General features: G+C 37.7%; 1 protein-coding gene across 1 annotated transcript in view; it reads left to right on the forward strand.

Moving 5' to 3' along the window:
* Window positions 1–7729: 7729 nt before the first annotated feature.
* The window catches only part of kif26ba (kinesin family member 26Ba), a 96872-nt gene continuing 83856 nt past the window's right edge, over window positions 7730–20745 (forward strand). Inside the window, exons 1-2 of the mRNA XM_084392454.1 lie at window positions 7730–8160; window positions 8399–8788. Of these exons, the coding sequence (XP_084248580.1) occupies window positions 8104–8160; window positions 8399–8788 (447 nt within the window). The 5' untranslated portion in view covers window positions 7730–8103. The remainder of the gene's footprint in view (window positions 8161–8398; window positions 8789–20745) is intronic.

Raw genomic sequence — 20745 nt, forward strand, 5'->3', positions numbered from 1 at the left:
TTTAGAAATTCGGGTCTTTTATAAAGTGAATTTTACATAAAAAGCTGTTTTTGTATTAAAACCTATTTAAAATGTTCTTTTTAATTTATATAAATTTAAAATATATCATAAATCATCCAAAACCTGCACATATGTGGAGTAAAAACATTAATAACCAGAGTAAAATTACATTTGTTTAAATTAAAACTACAAATTACATTTGTTGCCTGTGATCTCTGGAGACCCCAAGATCATGAGTGTATACCCCTATACAAAGACCGCACAAGGGTTAAATGGCTAATACTCGATTTAGAGGGCGACAAAGCAGCAGACCCAAATGGACAACCATGGCAAAAGAAGCAGTTGACTGACTACATGTAAGCAAAATTTAAGATAAATTATGACTCTATTGTCTTTTAGTGCTGCTGAATCTCCATTAGAGTTAGAGTTAGGGTTAGGTTTCCATAATTGATTCTTGCTTGATTCCATAGTTGAGTTTCCATAATTGATTCTTGCTATTGTTCATCAATGTGAAGCTGCTTTGACACAGTTTTGTATAAAGCGCTATAGAAATAAAAGTGACTTGATTTGACTTGATATAAGGCAATTGAAGACCCAAAAAAGCATATGATTTCAAAATGCATTGAAATGTCTAAAAAAAACAGTATAAAATAATCAGATGGCCCCCAAACTCATACGAGGGTCTCACTGTCAGATTCAGCAGTGACACGTGAATAATTATTTCATAATGTCTCAGAAAGCACTTATAAAGGAGTAAGTAACTTCAAAAGGACCTTAGAAGACCTGTTTAATTTATTTCATTTTTTAACTTCAGTTATAAGTGAAAATGTCACAAATCCAGCCATTTTTTCCCGCTAAAGCGTTGTCATGCGTTTAGCAGTCTTTATATGTTATGGAGTTTACATTTTAAAGAGATATGACAACTAACTTAAAACAAACTTCAGTCACATGAATCATTGTAAATAATTAATTCATGGAATTTACCATATCCTAACTGTGTGAATTTAATCAGATTTGTCTTTGTTATCTTTACTAAAATAGAAATATCTTGGCCTTTTCTGGGTCCATATGGGGCCCTGGAAAAGCAGAATGTTTCATGAATTTCAAGCTATGTGCAACAGATTTAATTTAATATGTGCTGGAGATTTGTATTGCAACCAACTACTGTTTCTGTATCTGTTAATAGAAGTTTGATTACAATTTTTAATCTGTCATATATAGTATTTTCATAAAAAAAAAAAAAAAAACTTGACAACTGATTTTGTTTTTAAACAATACCCTGATGTAGAATTTAGCCGATTTTCTAGTACACTTACTTAAAAATTAAGTTATAGCAAGTGCACTTTTAATGTGTGAGATCCCTGTTTCTTTTTTTACTAAAAAGTACTTTTTATGAACTCATTTTTAATAATTTGTTCAAATATTAGGAATGCATAACTTTTGTCTCTTGCACTTTTTTTGTTTGTATCAAAGACAAAAGAAAATGAAAAAGACCTCATTCAAACATAACCTTGTCTTATGCTTTATTTATTGTGTCCAATTGTGTGACGCAATTTCCTTTGAAAAAAAAAACAGAAAAGAAATAAGTTACAATAGTACATAGATTACTGAAAAAAATGTTTAGTAAAACAATATTATAAAAGTCAAATTTTACATATTTTGTCTCTACATGTCTCTACATTTTACATTTTATTTATTTATTTTATTTATTTTACATTTTATTTTACGTCTCTACATTTCACATCAGTAAGAGAAATTATACTGTGTTTTTTTGCTGTTTTTGACATAATCAGGACAAATCAATAATGATTCATAATATTTTACATCTTTGTCTTAAAGATTTTACATTATAAATAGATTTAAAGGAATAAAACCTGTTATTTGATATCATGTTCTCTCCATTACTCGATGAAACGTGAGCGAGGAGCATCTGGTGGTTCCATCACAATGAGGTACAAATTCAAAAGGCACTCTTAATGTTCTTCACTTTTGCATAAGTTGCATAAGTTGCTTTGGGTTAAAGAGTCTCCAAAATTATGAAATATAAAAATTTATTTCAGATTAGCTTTTACTGGCTGGATGGAGCTCTGACACCAGGGTGGATGAAATGGGGAGCTCTGATATCCTGTGGCAGAAACATCTGGAGCAGCCATGACATGAACCCCTGCCCCTGTGGCAGACGAGATCTGGCATTTGAACAGCCTCTGATGCCGTCGTGACAAGAACTTCTAGGACCAGGCAGTCATGACAGGAATCATAACAGGAAACTTGGAGACAAGGATATCTGAGATTAAGATAACCTTGAGACAACAACAGGAGCCTTTGGAGTGCCAGTGGCAGGAATCACTGGGGCAGCCAAAACTGGGAGTACTGGCGTCGGGGCGGTGGAGACGGAGAGCTTTGAAGCAGCCATGACAAGAAACCAGGGCTGGCAGTGGCAGGAACCTCTGAGTGACTGGACTGAGCAGACATGAGGTTGCCATCGCAGAAACTTTTCAAGTGGCCATAGCAGGAATCTCTGAGGTTGGACCGACGCAGCAGGGAGCTCTGGAACTGAGGTGACATTGCAGAGAGCTTGGAGATTGGGGCCAGTGAAGGCACTTTCTGTGACAGCCGTAACAGGAACCTTTGGCACTTCTGAGAAAGAGGAGTTCTGGCTTTCGAATGGCCACGGTACCTCTGGAGTGGCATTAACTGGCACTTCTGGGCCCAGGAGGCCATGACAGATGTCTGGGAGCTTGTATATGGGAGATTCTGAAGTAAACAGCTTAGGCTGATGACTGAAGGAATTACTGGAAACTCTGAGGCAGTAAAGACTCAAATCTCGGCCTGGACGGAGATGACTGGGAGCTTTAAAACCAGAGTGGCTGAGATGCCTTTTGGTGCTTGCTTGCTGTTAAAGATTTTACATTATATAGAGATTTAAAGGAATACAACCTGTTATTTGAGATCATGTTCTCTCCATTACTCGATGATACGTGAGTGAGCAGCATCTGGTGGTTCCATCACAATGAGGTACAAATTCAAAAGGCACTTCCTCTAAATCACTCTTACTGTTTCTCGCTTTTACTTACCTGCATAAGTTGCTTTGGGTTATAGAGTCTCTAAAATGATTAAATGTAAACATTAATTTCAGCTCTTTTTACTTCAGGTTAGGCTTAGACAGACTTCTCTGGCTTGGGCCTTTGCAGGAACATCTGTGAAGGCAAAGACACCGTTGGGATGCCTGTGGCAGGGCTTGATGGGATCACATGCATTGAGGAGGCAGAGACTGACAGGACTGGAGCATCCATAGTGGAAACCTCCAGCTGTAGCATCAAGGTGGTCGAGAAGGGAGCTCTGGCATTGTGGAGGTTGAGACAGACAACTCTGGCATCTGGACAGTTGTGGCAGGAACCTCAGGAATGGAGTGGCCATGATAGGAAAAACAAAAAGGTGCAACCAAAAGAAGGTACATATACAGTATGTACATATCCCTCCGGGAGCAGTACCGCCAGACGCAAATACTGCTCCCTCAAACCAAGGTGCAAGACGCTAGGCTACACAAGGCTTGCTCACCCCGCAAGACGCAAAGGTGAGAGGAGAGATGAAAGCACCTCCCATAGCAGCCCGCAAGACGCTAAGCTACACAAGAGACGCCAACTGGAGTGGCCTTATACTACGACCTGAAAAAGAGAACAGATTTGACTAGGCAAATTCTTCCTATAGGAAACTACTTTTTTTAGCCGATATTAGGTTCACTACCTTAAACCAGTTGTGGGACAGGATTAGCCCCAGACTAAGACTAAGGGAAACTTGGTTTTTCCCACAAGAGAACCCTAAGCAGACGACAGCATTCTGTGCAGGAAGACGGGAGGGATGTCTGATTATTACCTTAAACTTTAATTCTACTCTATTTGATCATGTTAAGATGTTTTCTATGATTGTGAATGATTAATTCTAGATCTCACCTCTTGACAGGCCGGGTTTGCATTAGCGCATAACTCATCACTGGAGTAAAAGTGCCAAACTGCAGCTTTGCGTGACAATACATACCAGAGTATGACCTGTACGCCGAACTCCTCAGCATGTCCCCACATCCGAAGTCAATCAGCTTGACTTCGGATGTCTCGCTGTTAATAAGTATCCAGTTTAATGTCACGGTGGAGAACTCCGCGAAGGCAGCACACGTTCGCAGCGTGAACCGCCTGCCTCATGATATGCCGCCTTCTCTTCATTGAGTCTTCCACCGTGACGCCTCATGAACTGTGCCAGACTCTCACAGGGAGGGGGACATTCGAGGACCATAACAAAGTGGTCAGGGTGGTCCTGCCAGTCCAGCAGCCTAATGATCTCTGGCACGCTGGGACCTTCATTCGCCAGGAGGGTGAGGACGATCTCTTTTGGAAGGGGGTTTGGATGATCAGGCTAGAATACAAACGTTTTTATCATCATTAGATTGAGGTGGTTTCCCAAGAAGGGATTTGTCATTAAATGTGTCTGTGATTGAAGTAAATATGAAATGTTTTATATTGTTTATGTAGTGTAATGTACATTTCATGTCCTTGGTCTTCGTGACATATTTCAAAGCCAACTAATGAAAAAAAAATCTGAAAAGATACTCTAAGAGGACTTTGAGTAAAAGATGGTGCTAAGACAGGCCAAACATTTGCTGGCTTGATAATGTATTTTGACTTACTTTAAGATCATCATCCAAACGTCTTCCTTCGTACACCACACCAAAACCACCTTTCCCCAGCTGATCACCAATACTGTAGTGGCTGAAGATGTAGTCTAAGATAAATTCTCATAAAATTTCACAGAAGTGGGAGGACTGTCTTGTGACGTTTGAAATTTCATATGATTATTCATTTTAATTAATTGATAGAGACTATATTGAATATTTAGAGTTTATACTAAAGATCTCATCATGGTATCAAAGTGGATTTTGGTATAATATGTAGTGTATTTGATATTGTGTGTGACTACTTCTTCCTGCCCATGCTACCTTCCTCTTCTCTCCCTCATCCTGCAGATGCTTCACCTCTCCCTGAACTGAGCTGCTCTCTTTTTTGGCAGCTCTGAAGAAAGAGGGCAGCCTCCTCCACCACTTCTTCCTCTTTCTGCTCTCCTGCACTCTCCCTGACTCCTTCCTCTCCTCCTCCTCCTCCACTTTCTTCTCCTTCTCTCTCCATCAACCTCATCAACTCCTCCTCAACTTCCTCTTTGGCACGTTGTTAGTTTCTCCAATTGGCCAAGGGCGTCTATTTAACATGTAGCCTAATATGTTCAGATTTGTATTTTATCGTATATTTGGTTTTACTGTGAAATGTTTATCGGTGTAAATCTCTTCTTTATCATATTAAAATGATTTTACTGTGTGAGTGAAATAGTGGCAGTGCCCTTTACAGTCAACTCTTTGCTAACTGTTCATTCAAACCCACATGCAAATGCAATCACTCTCATTATAAAATTATAATATATTTATTTATAACTATATACCATTTAAATCAGGCTTGCATAAAAAAATGGACTTTGTGTTGATCAGGAATAAAGAATATATATAAACAAAGAGAGATAAGCTACTATTTTTGCAGACAAAGCAGAAGACCCAAAAGGACAACCATGGCAAAAGAAGCAGGTGACCGACTACATATAAGCAAAATTTCAGATAAATTATGACACTATTGTCTTTTAGAGCTGCTGAATCTCCATAGTTGAGTTTCCATATTTGATTCAGATTTTTTCCTGGTCATCACTGTGAAGCTGCTTTGACACAATCTGTATTGTATAAAGCGCTAGAAATAAAAGTTATTTGGTTTGAAGCAATTGAAGACCCACAAAAAGCACATGACTTCAAAATACATTGAAATGTCTCAGCAAAAAATAAAAAAACGCCTTAAATGACCTGTTTCATTTATTTCATTATTTATCTTCAGTTACAAGTGAAAATGTCACAAATCAGCCTTACTGAGCAATGGTGCTAACTGCAAAAAAAATGGTTTTGCAAATGAGTTTTAAATGCTTAAAATAATTTCATGCATTTTGGCTTATTTTCCACATTTCTGGTCACAACATAAAGGTTTGATGCCATGAGTCAGTTTTGATGACTTTGTAAAAATTATAAAATGTTAAAAATAGTAGGCTAGTGTACAACGGTGCTAAAGCCTAAAGGCACACGTTAAAGGCAGGGTAGGCGATTGTTTTGTTATGATGGTTTAAAGTCTCTTCTCATCCCGATCGCAATCACTAAGTGATCTACATTTATTTATATGTAGACTATTATCATCTATGGAAGGAGTAGGACCATAAAATGTTCGTCCAATTTAAGATGACCTACACTGCAGTTTTTGTGAAGGGGTGACATATTCTTGCAGAGCAGTAGGCTACTGTTTCATTTTGTTAAAAATGAATGGTCATTTACTTATTTCTTATTGTTAGTTAGAGTCTCTTACGAAGCAGTGTGTTGTAGGAGTGGAGGTTCAGAAGGTTTTTAGATGTGAGCAGTAGGTGGCGCTACTTACCCATGCTTACAAAATGTCTCTTCAAATTCTTGCTGAACTAAGAAAACAACTAACTCAATACTGGCCATTGATTTTTCATGCCAATGCAAAACAACATTTGATCAATTAAGAAACACAAATACTGAAAAATGTTTGTTCTTGGTTTCATAGTAAACTTCAGTAGTTTAAATTACATGTTTGCAGTATAAGTAATTGAAGATTTTACAATAATTGACCCGGCACACTTTTCATCACAATATTTTCATTTAGCCTACTACACTGTAAAAAAAATAAAAAATAATATTGTACAATCACCTTGGGTGTTTAAGTCTTATAAAATGAGTTGATTCTTGTCTAACATAAAAAAGTTGACCATTGCTTAACCTATTTTGATGAGTTAAAGCAATGTAAAAACATATGTTTGTCATAACTTCCTGATCATATCATTTTTACAATGTAATTATAACCTACTATTTTTAGAAAATATTATACCAATTTGTACTGATGTATGAATACTATATATATATCGTTAGTAGTGTGCTCTAAAGCAGTTTTTTTGTGTGTGTGTGTTTTTGTTTTTTGTCATTCATTGTATTGATTGCCTCTGCATTTTAAACTTTATAAAAGTCTTGAACCACCATTACAGTGTGTATGTTTTTTTTTTTGTTTTTTTTTTGCACATAAGTTTACATACGTTTCAACAGCGTTTTCAAACAGCGTTTTTAAATAACCACAGAAGTTAGATTAGGCTACAAGTCATGATGCGGTAAATATGTCCACGCGCAATGCGCGTTCACCTGATGAAGTAACCATGACAACTGTTCGCTGCTTGGGCACTTTCGGTTAAGATCGGTGTTGGACATGCATCAACAAAAAGACAAGTATTGTCATTATTTATTTATGTCTAAAATACATTTTCACGTATGAACCACAAAAATATAGTTCGTGTTTAGTTTAATAAAAATAAAAATGTTGCGCGAGCAGATCAGCTCTGCTTAGAATTTATTTTAAATAAAATAAAAAACCAACCCTCTAAAAGTCATTCAGTAATTAAACTAAAATTGACTCCATAATTAATATTTTCCTCAAATCGTTAGCTTTAGTTGTAGTTTAGTTTCGCGTGTGGAAAACAATACACACCCACATGTCAGTCATTGGATTTCGGACACGCTATTCGCTGAGGGGCGCGGAGGGGGCGTGGCCTGTCTACCCAGAGACAGATGTGTGCGCCCCTCTGGAGTGAGAGCAGTGCAGAGATCAGTCCTCAAACAGAACCTGATCTACTGATCTACAGCCTGCGCCTCACACAAGTCCATGTGCATGGGAAAATGCGCCTGTGGTGGGATGCTGTGAAATCTAACGCACTCCACATGGATTCAGCATATCAGAAAGCATAAAAGAAAGAACTGGATTTATCCACTGTTGGACGTTTCAGATTGGACCATCTGTTATTCATATTCCACTGTGGAAGATGGATAGATGTCTGCATGTTACTAGTCGCTGAGACTGGACTTCAGAAGGACTGCTGAACTGACCAGAGATTGATTTTCGGATCTTTTGGTTGTGGATGTAACAGGGAGCACAGTTTGGCTATTTCATCAGTCCCTCTGCAGGCTTAATCATGACCTCTCTAACAGGGAATAAAGAGAGATCTGGGACCAGGAGTAGAAAACATGGGGTAAGATGTAGTATTATCATCATCATTATAATTTATTATTAGACTTGTTTTCTGTATTAGTATGAGCACATTCTTGGCAATAAATTATTTTCAAGTGTGGAAAAGCAGCAACAACAAACTAATTGTAATGTCAAAGCCAATATACAAATTATTTAACCACTTTTTACATTTATCATGTATGTAATCCAGACATTAATGTTTCAATCACTGTTTTTCATTATACTATAATTTCTTGCAGATGACCGATTCATCCCCTACGAAGTCAGCATCATTCTCTCCTGAAACCTGGTACCGAAAGGCTTATGAGGAGTCCCGGAGCGCCAGCCGCCCGGTCCCTGAAGGTGCCGGCTCCATGCCCGGGTCCTCTGGAACCCCTTCCCCCGGATCAGGAATATCATCCCCGGGCTCTTTCTCCGGTTCACCTGTTACTGTATCTCCTGGAATCAGTACCGGTTCGCCCGGTTCCTTAGGCGGATCTCCAGGGTTCGGCACTGGTTCTCCAGCCTCGGGTAGCGGGAGCTCACCTGGTTCTGAACGGGGGATCTGGTGCGAGAACTGCAACGCTCGGCTGGTGGAGCTGAAGAGGCAGGCATTAAAACTACTAATTCCCGGACCCTACTCTAGCAAGGTAGGCTGACAGATACCAAATCATGTAAGAATATTCCGAAATCAGTTTTTGACTTAATACATCATGCAGATACAAATGAAATCAGATAGTATATCCATGCTGACGTGTGATAGTCCTAGATAACTCATTTGTTGCAGTGCGTAATTTTGGACATAGTACTCACAAATCTTGGATATGGCTAGGTATGCACAGAAACCAAAACTTAAGATTTAAAGCGTGCTTCTATTAGAATAAAATGTGTGTCTTGCATTACAATTAATCGATTTGTTACCTTGGCATATGTTATAAAATATTTAAAGAGAAAGAAAACCAGTTGTTTTGCATTAAACTGTGTTTAAGTGTTGCACATGAGGGGTGGAGTGAGACACTGCAGCATGTTGCAGATCCACTATATTGCAGTGCGAGTCTGAGATCATGATCAGCTTGGCCAAAGGGGTGCATTTATTAATTGCTGACTAACAGTCTTTTTGATTTACGAAGACTGTAAAGTGAAACAGATTGTGTAAAGAAACACGTCATACCATGATGTGGCTTTAGTGGAGCGCATGAGCGCGGAAAGAAGCGCATTTATGACTAACTATTCATAGCTTTGGACACCTGAGTTAGTACTGCAGCAGTAGGTATGGATTCCACAATAGTATAAACCATAAGAACAGAGCAGCCTATACGTAAATTTGCAGTGCGTAATTGGATGCATGTGTGCGTAATATCAAGTTTTGCCGTGTGCTCAGGCAGCACGGTTAATTTTCAGCAACTAATACCGGGATCTGTGTATAAACAGACCAGATGTATGATTTACACCAAGAAATAAATATTGTACAGACAAACCATACTTTTTTATGTTATTGATCAGTGGTTTTGTTTGCGTCCCATGGAAACCAAAGCAGAGTTGGTCCAATAATTATCCATTAAGAACAGGGGGCGCTGTGCTGTCACAAACAATGTCATATAGCGATTCAGTAACAGCATATTATACCATGTTATCACTTTTGCGTTGTGCGCATTAATATATATATATAAATAAATACATAAATAAATAAATAAATATATATGTATGTATGTATGTAAAGAGATAGATAGATAGATAGATAGATGCCCCATCTCAAATATTTGGTAGTGTTAAGAACTACATGATCACAGTTGCAATGCTTTCAGTTTAAGCTACAAACATATGGCATCCATTATGTTCATCATTTCGATAATTGCACCGATTATCCTTTCGAGAAAAAAAAAACTGTCCCTCACAAGTCCAAAACATCACATCTGCATTTACATCTCCTCATCATGCACTGTATAAGTTGATGTCAGACCTAATATAATTGCCATAATCTAAAAGTAGCATTTTGCTGTTTTTAAAGAGCACCATTGATCTGGTGTGGCCGCGGCTCGTGTTTCAGACCTGCTGTTGGTCTCCAGATTTTATGGCCAGTTCTGCCAGCTGCAAGTGACCTGGAGGTGCCCATTAAAATAAGCTGGAGGAGGAGGGGGCTGATGGGAAGGATTGGGGAACACGGGAGAGCAGGGTGGCCATGAGCACGCTCTTTAAGCCAGAGGCGATTTTTAAGGAGACATGACTGAGTGTTTGGGATTTTCTCTGTAGGATCTTCACCCACATGCTGATTAGTGAGTTTTGAGACACGAACTGAAGGGTAGAGCCTCATTGTGATATATGATCCTTCTGGACAACTTACAGTACCATTGCATTATGGAAGTAATAATGTCAAATTTTTTCCTACAAAGAAAAGTGCAATAGCACAGAGGGAGGTGCTAAAAATGGACTTATCAGCAAATATAGTCTCACTTAGCCAGACCTTCAGACTAACGGCAGAAGGTCTGGACTAAATAGCATCTTTCATTTAATGTAAAGCAACTGATCACAGTTCTTTTTTTTCAGCGTCATGTTTAGGGTTAGTGTAAAGTCAATGTCCCTACGATAACAGACAGGCGTGCAAATCATTCAAGAATAAAGTGCAGGTTTACTGCAACACTGAAATTGACACATTGAAAATCCAGCGTTTAGTTGATCCTGATAAGCGCTCATTGTCACAGTTGTAAACACGACAGCTTTCTTCTTCCATGAGGGGGTTTGGCTTTGTTTCCATGTGGACCGTTAAAGAATGCGACACACAAGTCTCCCGGAAATCTTGGAGAATTCAACCAATCAGATGATGACTTTGACACATCTAAAGTGTTTCCCATTTTGTGTTCCATATGCATCAGACGTCTAGCCAAAGGTCTGTTCCCGTGACAATTGAGGCTGAGACTAAAGCAAACAAAACTCAAAAGTTCCTACATTTTTTGATAGTTAAACTGTTTAAAAATCGGTACAGTCAGTCAAGTCATGCAGAATAAATGTTAGCATAACATAGCATCATCTATCATTTGCAATTTGGTTGCTAAAAGATCATTTGTTGACATTTGAACACAAAGCTTTCACGTCACCTTCAAAGCGACACACTTTTATGGTCTGAAGTGGGAATATCCCGCATCCAACTGTGAGTAGAACACAGCAGTGGTATAGCTCACAGAACTTGTGCTGGGGTTCGTCCCCTGGGGTTCGTCTTTAGATTAAACCTGCTGGACTGAAGCATGTTCACACACAACTCCCGTTTCCAACAGAGCACCGTTGCCACGGTAGCAACATGTTATGAGTGTGAGCTTCATACATATTTCACATTTAATGCTCGTTTTATGCCTCTCAGGTGAGCAAGGCATTATCATATAAAGAGGTCGCTTTTTTCACTTCGGACTAATAGGAATAGGAAAGGGTTGCTGACGTTGGCTCAATTCAGCAGCCGTTGTTACTGGTGGCTGGCTTTGTCTAGGGTGTAATGGTGTCACTAGGGCAAATATGAATACAGCTCAGTGATGAGAGAACAGAATATGCATGGCCCTGCTGGATTTGGTGTGCTCACCACAGGTTACTTCTTGTTGGACGTGAATGTGAATAATATTTTGTGGCTTTGCAGATTGTGACCTGATAGCTGCTTAGAACAATGGAGGATTGTTGACAGTCAATCCAAGTAAAAGCTGTTTATAGGTTGAGATTGCTTGGATTCTCAACAACATAGTCCGTTAATTTCTATTTTTTACACCTGAATGTCTCACAGCAGGTAATGGTTAGCCTTAAAAACCTGCTCTTTTTGTAGGTATGAAATGTTGAAAGGTTTTATTTTCACACAGAGATGTATTACAGCTTGAAGCTTTTGCAAGGCTTTGAATTCAGTGGTTTTTGCCTCTTTTGAACAAGTATTGGACTTTAGGCTTTAAAGTCTTATACCCAGAGGAAACATGTCTCGGTAACACTTTAGTTCAGGGTCCAATTCTCACTATTAAAGGAGCTGTATGTAAGAAATGTATTTCAATTAATCATAAAATGGCCCTGATATGTCACTAGACATTAAGAAATCATGTTCATTTCAAATACTTATATCACTGACAACAGTAGTCCGGCCAGGGTATTGTCATTTAAAAAGTGAAGTTGCAGCCCTCAACTGATGTTGATGTTGTCATCTTGTGTTTTGGCCTGAAGCCCCACCCTCCACCTATCTACCAATCACGAAGTCAGTAGTGTTTCGGCATCGGGGTTGCCAGCTCTGCTCTAGTTACCGCAGCTACGTAGCAGCCTACGTTCCTGCTGGATCCTGCAGCCTATCTGGCAACCTCGAGTCAGGGGGGAGGGGGAGGGGATACACCGCTCTACAGTAATTTGAAAGTGATTGCAGTACCAGTTTTGGCCACAATCTTACATACAATCTTACATCTTTAACTAGTTGCTTATTAGCATGCTTATTGATATTGGCTGTTTTATTAGTACTTTTAAAGCACATATTAATGCATTATTCTGCATGACCATATTCTACATCTATTAATCCTGCCTAATACCTAAACTTAGCAACTACTTAATAAGTAGTAATTAGGGGTTTATTGAGGCAAAAGTCCTAGACAACAGTTAATAGTGAGACCCTAATCTAAAGTGTGACCGATGTTTCTTATAAAATTATTCAATTAAAAATCTCAAAACATGAGACATTTATTCACATACAATGAGAGTATAGTGCAATAAAATTAATATGGATAGAATATCTGAGATTATTTCATGAGAAATGTTTCTGTTTATATTTTGATAGCAGAAAGCACACCTTGAGATATTCTTGAGCTTTCTCCTTAACTCGTTTTTTTCTCAGGAGAAGCAAAAAATTGTTTCTCTATCTATTCTTATTGAATGTGAGAGACACAACTGAAATATTAAAGAGAATTCAATCGGTTACGCCTGCTGCCGAATGCCAACTAGAAGATGCTGTCGAATATTACAGTGATTTTTGTCTGTGTGTAATTCAACACTTTCTCAGATCAGTATGATGTCGAACAGCATCAATGACCCATAAACACTAGTTTTACAGTGCCAAATGCAGCAGATGTTTAAACTGTATTTTTGCAGAGTGGGTGGTTTGTTTTCTAGTGAAACCCAAAACTGTATTTCAAGAGTCCGGTCAGGTTGTTGCTGTACCCCATAATAACTGCCAGCACTTCCTCCAAGGCCTGTAATCCGGCCCAGAACCAAGCCAGAGAAAACATCATGAACATGGGCAATCGATCTCACAGTGATAAGCTGAACCGAGCCGGATCGAAGTTCTCCATGATCAAAGCAGAACTGCTTTGAAGGAGGATATACCGGCTGGATCTGCAGATCTGTGATTTTAAGGCAGCGGTGCTAGTTCACATTCGTCACTCGTGGCTTTATCACTGTGTGAAAATAGTTTGAAAGATTTCGACAGAATTGTGTAATGTACCTCTGGAGACTGGATGGTTTGATGTGTTGAATGTGTATAGGGTTAAGTCCACAGCTGCAGTTCTGAGGATTGTGTGCTCACCAGGAAAGTATTGCAAGCATGTATATCTTAACTGTTATCCAGTACAGATACCTTTGAAGACTAATTTGCAATGCCAGGGTTAAAATGCATATTGTTTTTTCATGGTGTCCAAATGAATGCATTTTGTGTTTGTTTAGTGGCCTTTTAATAAAAAATTTTTTGCATACAGTTATTTACAATGACATTTCTGACTAAATGCCATGTAATGTCCTTTGTGCTCTGCTGACTGAAAGGATGATGAAAACTTAATATGAGAAGAAAAGTTCCTTAAGACTCCTAAAGATAAAATTAGAACACCAAACAATTTATGGGATTTGTGTTTCCCAAACTGGGGTTCGAATCATATCATGTTACCATTAAATGAAATCAGAGAACTGTGAATATGTGTTAAAATATTAAAACTGCAGGGTACAAATCTCAAGTAAATAATTTAGTCCAAAGGGGTTTGGATGACAAAAAAGTTTGGGAATCCATCTATGTAAGTGTTGTATCAACCTGAAGGGCTAAATCTGAATAGCTTAAACTCTATTCGCGTTCTGAGAGTTGTCATGACTGAATGTAAATAAATGGGCATGAAATATTGATTTTATTTCAATTATTTGATTGTGTATTGCATAAAGAAAGCATGACGTGAAGCCTAGTGTTTTATTAACACATGTGCCCAAGCTCATTTATAAACAGTTGCAGTAAACCATAGCCTATGTAAACTATCTCTCATTAGCAGTGCTAGTCAGCATGAACTCCACTTTACCCTTGTTGTCTTACACCGCTGTGATCTCTCATGCGGTCACTGGTTTTACACACATGTGGAGAGGGCCATTCGTTCTGCTTTTAACCTGAGAAGAGGCCTCTGCCCCCCTACCGACTAACTCATTTTTTTTAATTGCCCAACCACATAACAACAGGACTGTTTCCTCCTCGGAGGTAGTAGATGTTGCTTGAGACCTCTTGCTTTGATGCTTTGAAGCCCTCCATCCTGGACTGAAAATTACACTAGAATACTAGATGAAAATGAATATATTTGCACACACTCACACACACACACAAAAAAATAAATCTATACAGTAAATGTTAGGTCAGATTATTTTAGCTAGGCACATGTTTTGAAATTCCTCAAACCACTTAACAGACTCCATTAAAATTTATTTATTTAATATTTTAATTTATTTGAATGAATTTAGGTTATATTTTAAAATTTTATATAATACATTATTTATAATGTTCAAAATTAAGTTTGAAAGTTACAGTAAGTTACACTTACTGCTAAATTTGCATAATGAATTGTAATTGGTCTTCTTTCTTACATTTATTTGCATAATGAATTGATTGGTCTTTCCTTTCTTCCATCTATTTATTTAACACTATTCTTTTGTTGTTGCGTAAGCATTGTTTTTCATTCAGGAAATCTTGTTTTGTCTTTTTGCCTTGTCCATTTGTCTATGTCTAATAAAAGAAGATATGGTCTCCTCCATGGCAATAAACAGAGGAGCTTTTCTTTTAAATATTAATGCGTGATCTCTATGTTGTTGACGGAAAAAGGCTTAAACCCCATATTTTAAAAGAACTTTCAAAAACAAAATGCCTGGGGGACTTTACTTACTGTTTTTGGCATGGCATGTAATCAGCTCAAGGAATTCAGAGAGATGATCAGATAGAGAACTTAGACGGAGGGGCTCCGTCGTTTGGTTGAGTTCAAGGGGAACGCACACCTTCTTGACACAAAGAGATGGGGGAAAAGAAAACAGATGGAGTCATTCATTCTAAAATGCCATGTTTTACAAGAGGTTTAAGTGCATTCCTCTGCAAAATCAACAAGGTTAAGAGGATGAGTGAGACCAGTATAGTGCAGACGGGGAGAAAAGCTGAGTTAATTATGCCGTGAATGACGAGAGAATCGTAAAGGTCAGGAGGACAGGAAGAAACAACCGAAGATGGTGTTAGATCAGCAGAGATGAATTTTACTGGAGCTTTCTTTTGTTTTCTGACATTCCAGCTGATCTAATGGTGACCAGCTAGGCTGGGGGGGGGGGGGGGGGGGGTTTGTCTTGGAAAAAGTAAACTGATAAAAACAACCTTTCCAATAAAATGCTAGGGGTGTGCCATTATATCATACCGTCCACGATAATACCGGTATAAATTTTTACATGATAAAAAAGTGTCATATCGCGATATCACTGATATAGCGACGCAATGACGTACGTTCCCTAGCACGCACAACAACAACACCTGTCTGAGCGTGAGAGCAGCAAGTCAGCCTCCAATGACGATCAAATCAATAATTTTAAAACTTTCTCCAAGACGCAATTTTACCAACCGCTTGAGTGTTCAGCGGTGCCGCGTCTTCTCTCTCTCGCTCTCAAAATATGGGTTGCACAAGTCAAGCGTCGATACCACACTCGTGTTTAGCAGTCAGGACATGACGGAATTGTCTTTTGTCACTTGCATCGTAACTAAAGTTGATCATTTTCACTACTTTTTAAGTCTTATAAGTTTAAACATTTGCTATTTTAAACTATTCAGTACTCTCGCGCGCTCTGTTTACTCTGCGTGCATACATACAGTAAAGCCGTCTCACAAACAGCTCGCGAGTAACAAAAGTTCTTTTTCGCGGATTATATCGCTTTAACGGGGGAAAAACACGCAAAATTGTGTATAAATTTCGGTCATGGTTAGTATATTCATAAACAGTCGGTTATGTCTGAAATAAGCATAAAACGCGCGTGACAGTGTGACAGTATAATGAAAACAGTAATGGATCCGGGCACTAGCTCTAAAAGTGACAGCAGCAGCCATATGTGTCTGTCATTAATGTTGCCGTCAAAACAACAAAAGATAGATTTAATTGTAAGGAATCAGAATTAATAGCCTATTTATTTAATTTAGTCAGGACTCAGGACTAGACTATCAGTGTTATTTTACATTTGATTACCTTATTCAGTTTTTGTAGCATTTCTGAATACTAGTGTTAGACCTACCTTATTTGTATCTTTATTATTTTGTATTTTTTTGCTACTTTTTTCAATTTAATTCAAAGATTGAAATCAAGCTTCCTTGTGTTGTTTAAACTCTTAAAAACAAAATTAACCAATTGTAAAAACACAATGGGTGAACAAACATTTAAGTGAGATAAATGTAATAAAAAAAATTGTCTACATTTTTTTTCAATATTGTCATAAATATCATTATCGCAAATATTCTTGAAATATCGTGATATAATTTTGAGGCTATATTGCCCACCCCTATAAAATGCTAAACATTTTTTCAGATAGTAGAGTTTAAAATATGTAAAAATATGCCACAATAAAATGCATATTAGTTTTCATATTCACAACAGATCAATCACGTTTATATAATAATTTGAATATTTAAATTAATTTATCCGTCTCTCTGAGTTTTATTCCATTGCTTTTATTTACCTCAAAGAATTATGCTCTGTCATTTTAAATAGTTTCTCAGAGCATCAGAATCAGAATCATCAGAGCAGCTTAGATGTTTAGAAGGTAATAAGTTCATTTAATAGTCAAAATTTGTTGGTTGCGTCCGAAATCTCATATTCTCTTGTGTAGGTATTTGTATTTAGTATGATTGTGTGTAGTATGAATGTAATCTGAATGTACTACATCCGCAATAAAATCATTATCATGTGACCTACCAGCGTCAGTTGCGCTACTTCACTTTCATTCACAAACCCTCTCCCGTGACCTCATGAGATAGTAGTCAAAGTGTCCATCATATGCACTCTTCAGAATCTGAAGTAGTAGGTCATTTTGCCCACTTTTTTATGAGTACTGTAAATTCGGACATACTTCTTTTGTTTGTCACATAGTTTTTTTCGTCTACTATATAAGTATGCAATTTCGGATGCAGCAATTGTTTCTTGAAAAGATTTAAGCAAAGTCCACACCATCACATAAAATAAAAGTGTTTATAGAAAAGCTATATTGTTGACTCTTAAATGATAATGTTAGGTGGCCATAACCTTGATAACCGGGAGAGCAGCAGCCATTTTGGTCTAAAATGTTACACCCCATTACATACATTACACCCATGACTTTTAAGTTCGGCTGCCTGTGCATATGGGTCAGAACACACACACACACGCACACGCACACGCACACACACTCACACGCATGCACGCACGCACTGTTTTATGAGTCTACGTCTGTATACAACTGCTTTGTGTATGTGAGATACACTGCCTTTGGTTCTGTAAAATCCAAAATTACACAGCAAACGATCTGATCATCCATGTTTTTATTTGCCCTTGATGGTTTTTGACATGTAGACAGGCTTGTGAAAGTTGAAAGTGATATCATGATTTGCTGGAGGTCATACAGAAGAACAGAGTAGCTCGTTATTATGAATAAAGAACTGAATTAACCTCCAGATGAGCTCTAGCACGTGTCCAAATTATGATGTAGCACAGCGCTTTGTGGGATGTCAGGACAATGTCACCTTGCCTATTTCATCTCTATTGCATGCACCAGTGGACCAGTACCTAGCAACACACAGTCAGGTTCATCGCACACATATTCACAGGGAAATAAGACTACCTTCATTTCAATAAGACTTAGTTATTTCACAACCATGAGGTATTATTTTTCTACTTGCTAATGCTAATCAGAGACAGGTACTGTTGTAATGACATCTTAATTTTAAAGAGCATTTTATTGGATAGATGTTGAACTCAACAATAGATTTGTTGAGTTCAAATTTGTATATTTTGGGTCTGTTTTCCTGGGAAAAACAACAACATTATATATCGTACATACTTTTTTCCCCCAGTGGTTTGGATTAGACTAGCATAAAGATGAACTTAATGCTAATAGACATGGACTAAAAGCCACTAAACTCCAATTTGGTTTTATTCCAATTATTTGTCAGTGATTTTTTCCATTAAGCTATAACTTGGCAGATCGCTTTTAAGACCTGTTCTTTCGCTCTCTTTTCTCTGTAAATCAAGCTTTTCCTCTTCCTTTTCTCGCTCTCTGTGTTTCCCTGTCCTATCTTTTTACCTCTCAGGTTGAAGTAATTAGTCGCAGGGTTTCTGAACAGCACTGCAGAGCACAGTAACCTTGAGCTGAGGGGAATGTGAGGGAAACGAGAAGCGAGAGCAGAGGCAGAGAACACTCTCAGACCTGAAGATTTGGGTCTGGGGTCTCAGAAGATGGATTACCTGCACAGCACAGAACAATTTATCAATGTCAGAGAGCGAAAGAGAGGGAGAGAGAGAGGGAAATGGGGATGAGGAAAGAGTGAGTGGAAGCAGAAAACTGGCTCATGGGAGGTCTGCCTCGATTCAAATCTAGATTCTTGAAAATTTACTGCACATACTCTACAGACACGAAAACGTCATTTAGTCACACTACTAGGCTGCACTATTACTCAATGACAGTTTTCTATTGCATTTTATAAGTCTGCTACCATACTTTGCTGACCCTATTGCTCCAGTTTCAAACTCTGAATGTCCAAATCTGTAATTAATAATGGATTTCTGTGTGCAAGCTTGGGTAAATTCAATTTAGTTTGTTAGGAACATCCAAATAGACAACTATTTCCTATGACGTAAATTGAAATTGGATTTCAGTTTCCTAAATTACTAGAAATTAAATTCTCAGTCTGTCTATATCTATCTATCTATCTATCTATCTATCTATCTATCTATCTATCTATCTATCTATCTATCTATCTATCTATCTATCTATCTATCTATCTATCTATCTATCTATCTATCTATCTATCTATCTATCTATCTATCTGTCTGTCTGTCTGTTTATTTATGTGATAACTGATGTCAGATGTTTACAACTGTAATACAACTAATGGCATGAGGCAAAGCTTTTTACATGAATATCTGACTAAAACATGTGCCAAAGGTTTATGAATCTGTCTATAATCCTTAAAGAAACAGTTCACCAGAAATAAAAAAAATTGTCAATATTATACTCACCATTTCCTAACTTACCATGTTCCAAACCTGTATTCTGTAATCTTTCCATATTTCTTTAACACATTTATTATGACATTAAGTAAAGAATGACAATGATAATTTTGGGTGAACTACCACTTTAAATAAGAATTGGAATGCAGATTAAAGGAAAGACAAGTCGATCTGGCAGTGTAATGGTTAACTGAAACTGTGTTCTGGTTTATTTTTGTTTCATAGCTGAGCGATCAAAGAATGACCTAATGGCAGCTTTCAGCTTCTGTCCTCTACTCCTGAAATACTCGCCTCTGTTGTGTTTCTCCACAGTATTGTTGTGTTATTTTAAGGGATAGCGCAGCCTCTGACTTCCCAAGTCAGCACTGACAGCCGTAGGCTGAGGAGAAGGGCCACATATTTGTGTGTGGGTTTGTTTTTAGGAAAAAGCTCATGTGCGAGCGCTTCACATGCCAATTTGTAATTTTAAACAGAATATGAAAAAAAACAATGCCCACAGGCATAAAAATAGCATAAGCCTTTGATGACAACACAAAGACTCTGTGATTGAGTATGTTGTGTTCATTTAGCAAATGTGCATGTAAATACACACTGCTGAGAGAGGCAAATTATATATATATATATAAAATAATTAAATTATATAAATATATTTAATCTGTCCAATAATGTCATATTTCACAATCCAGTCAAATCTTGTTAGGTTTTCTCTGAATATTGTGTTTCATTGTAACGTGTCGGTGTAGGCAACACGAATAGGACTATTCAAAATTGACTTAAATAATGAACACAGGAGATAATCACATTACAAAAAGACAATAACCGACAGAGGACTGAACTGAACAGAGAATATATATGTAGATAACAATGAACTAAGATAATAAGACAGAGCTATAAGTAGTTTAACAGAAACTAACAGGGACATGATCAGAAACCAAGAAAACTGAAACTAAACAAGGCAGGAAAACATGAACTAAAGGAAACAGAACAGAATAAGTGTCCAATGTGACATTCATATTATGGAAGTTAATATGCATTTATAATATTGCAGTAGTCATGAAGTCTCTCCTGGTTGCTCTGTATTTGGCTATTTACCAGCCGGTTTACTAAACTATATAAACTCTTCTCCAGCAGAGTATATTGCA

This window comes from Rutilus rutilus, assembly GCF_951802725.1.
Source record: "Rutilus rutilus genome assembly, chromosome: 21".
In the NCBI taxonomy this organism is placed as follows: Eukaryota; Metazoa; Chordata; class Actinopteri; order Cypriniformes; family Leuciscidae; genus Rutilus; species Rutilus rutilus.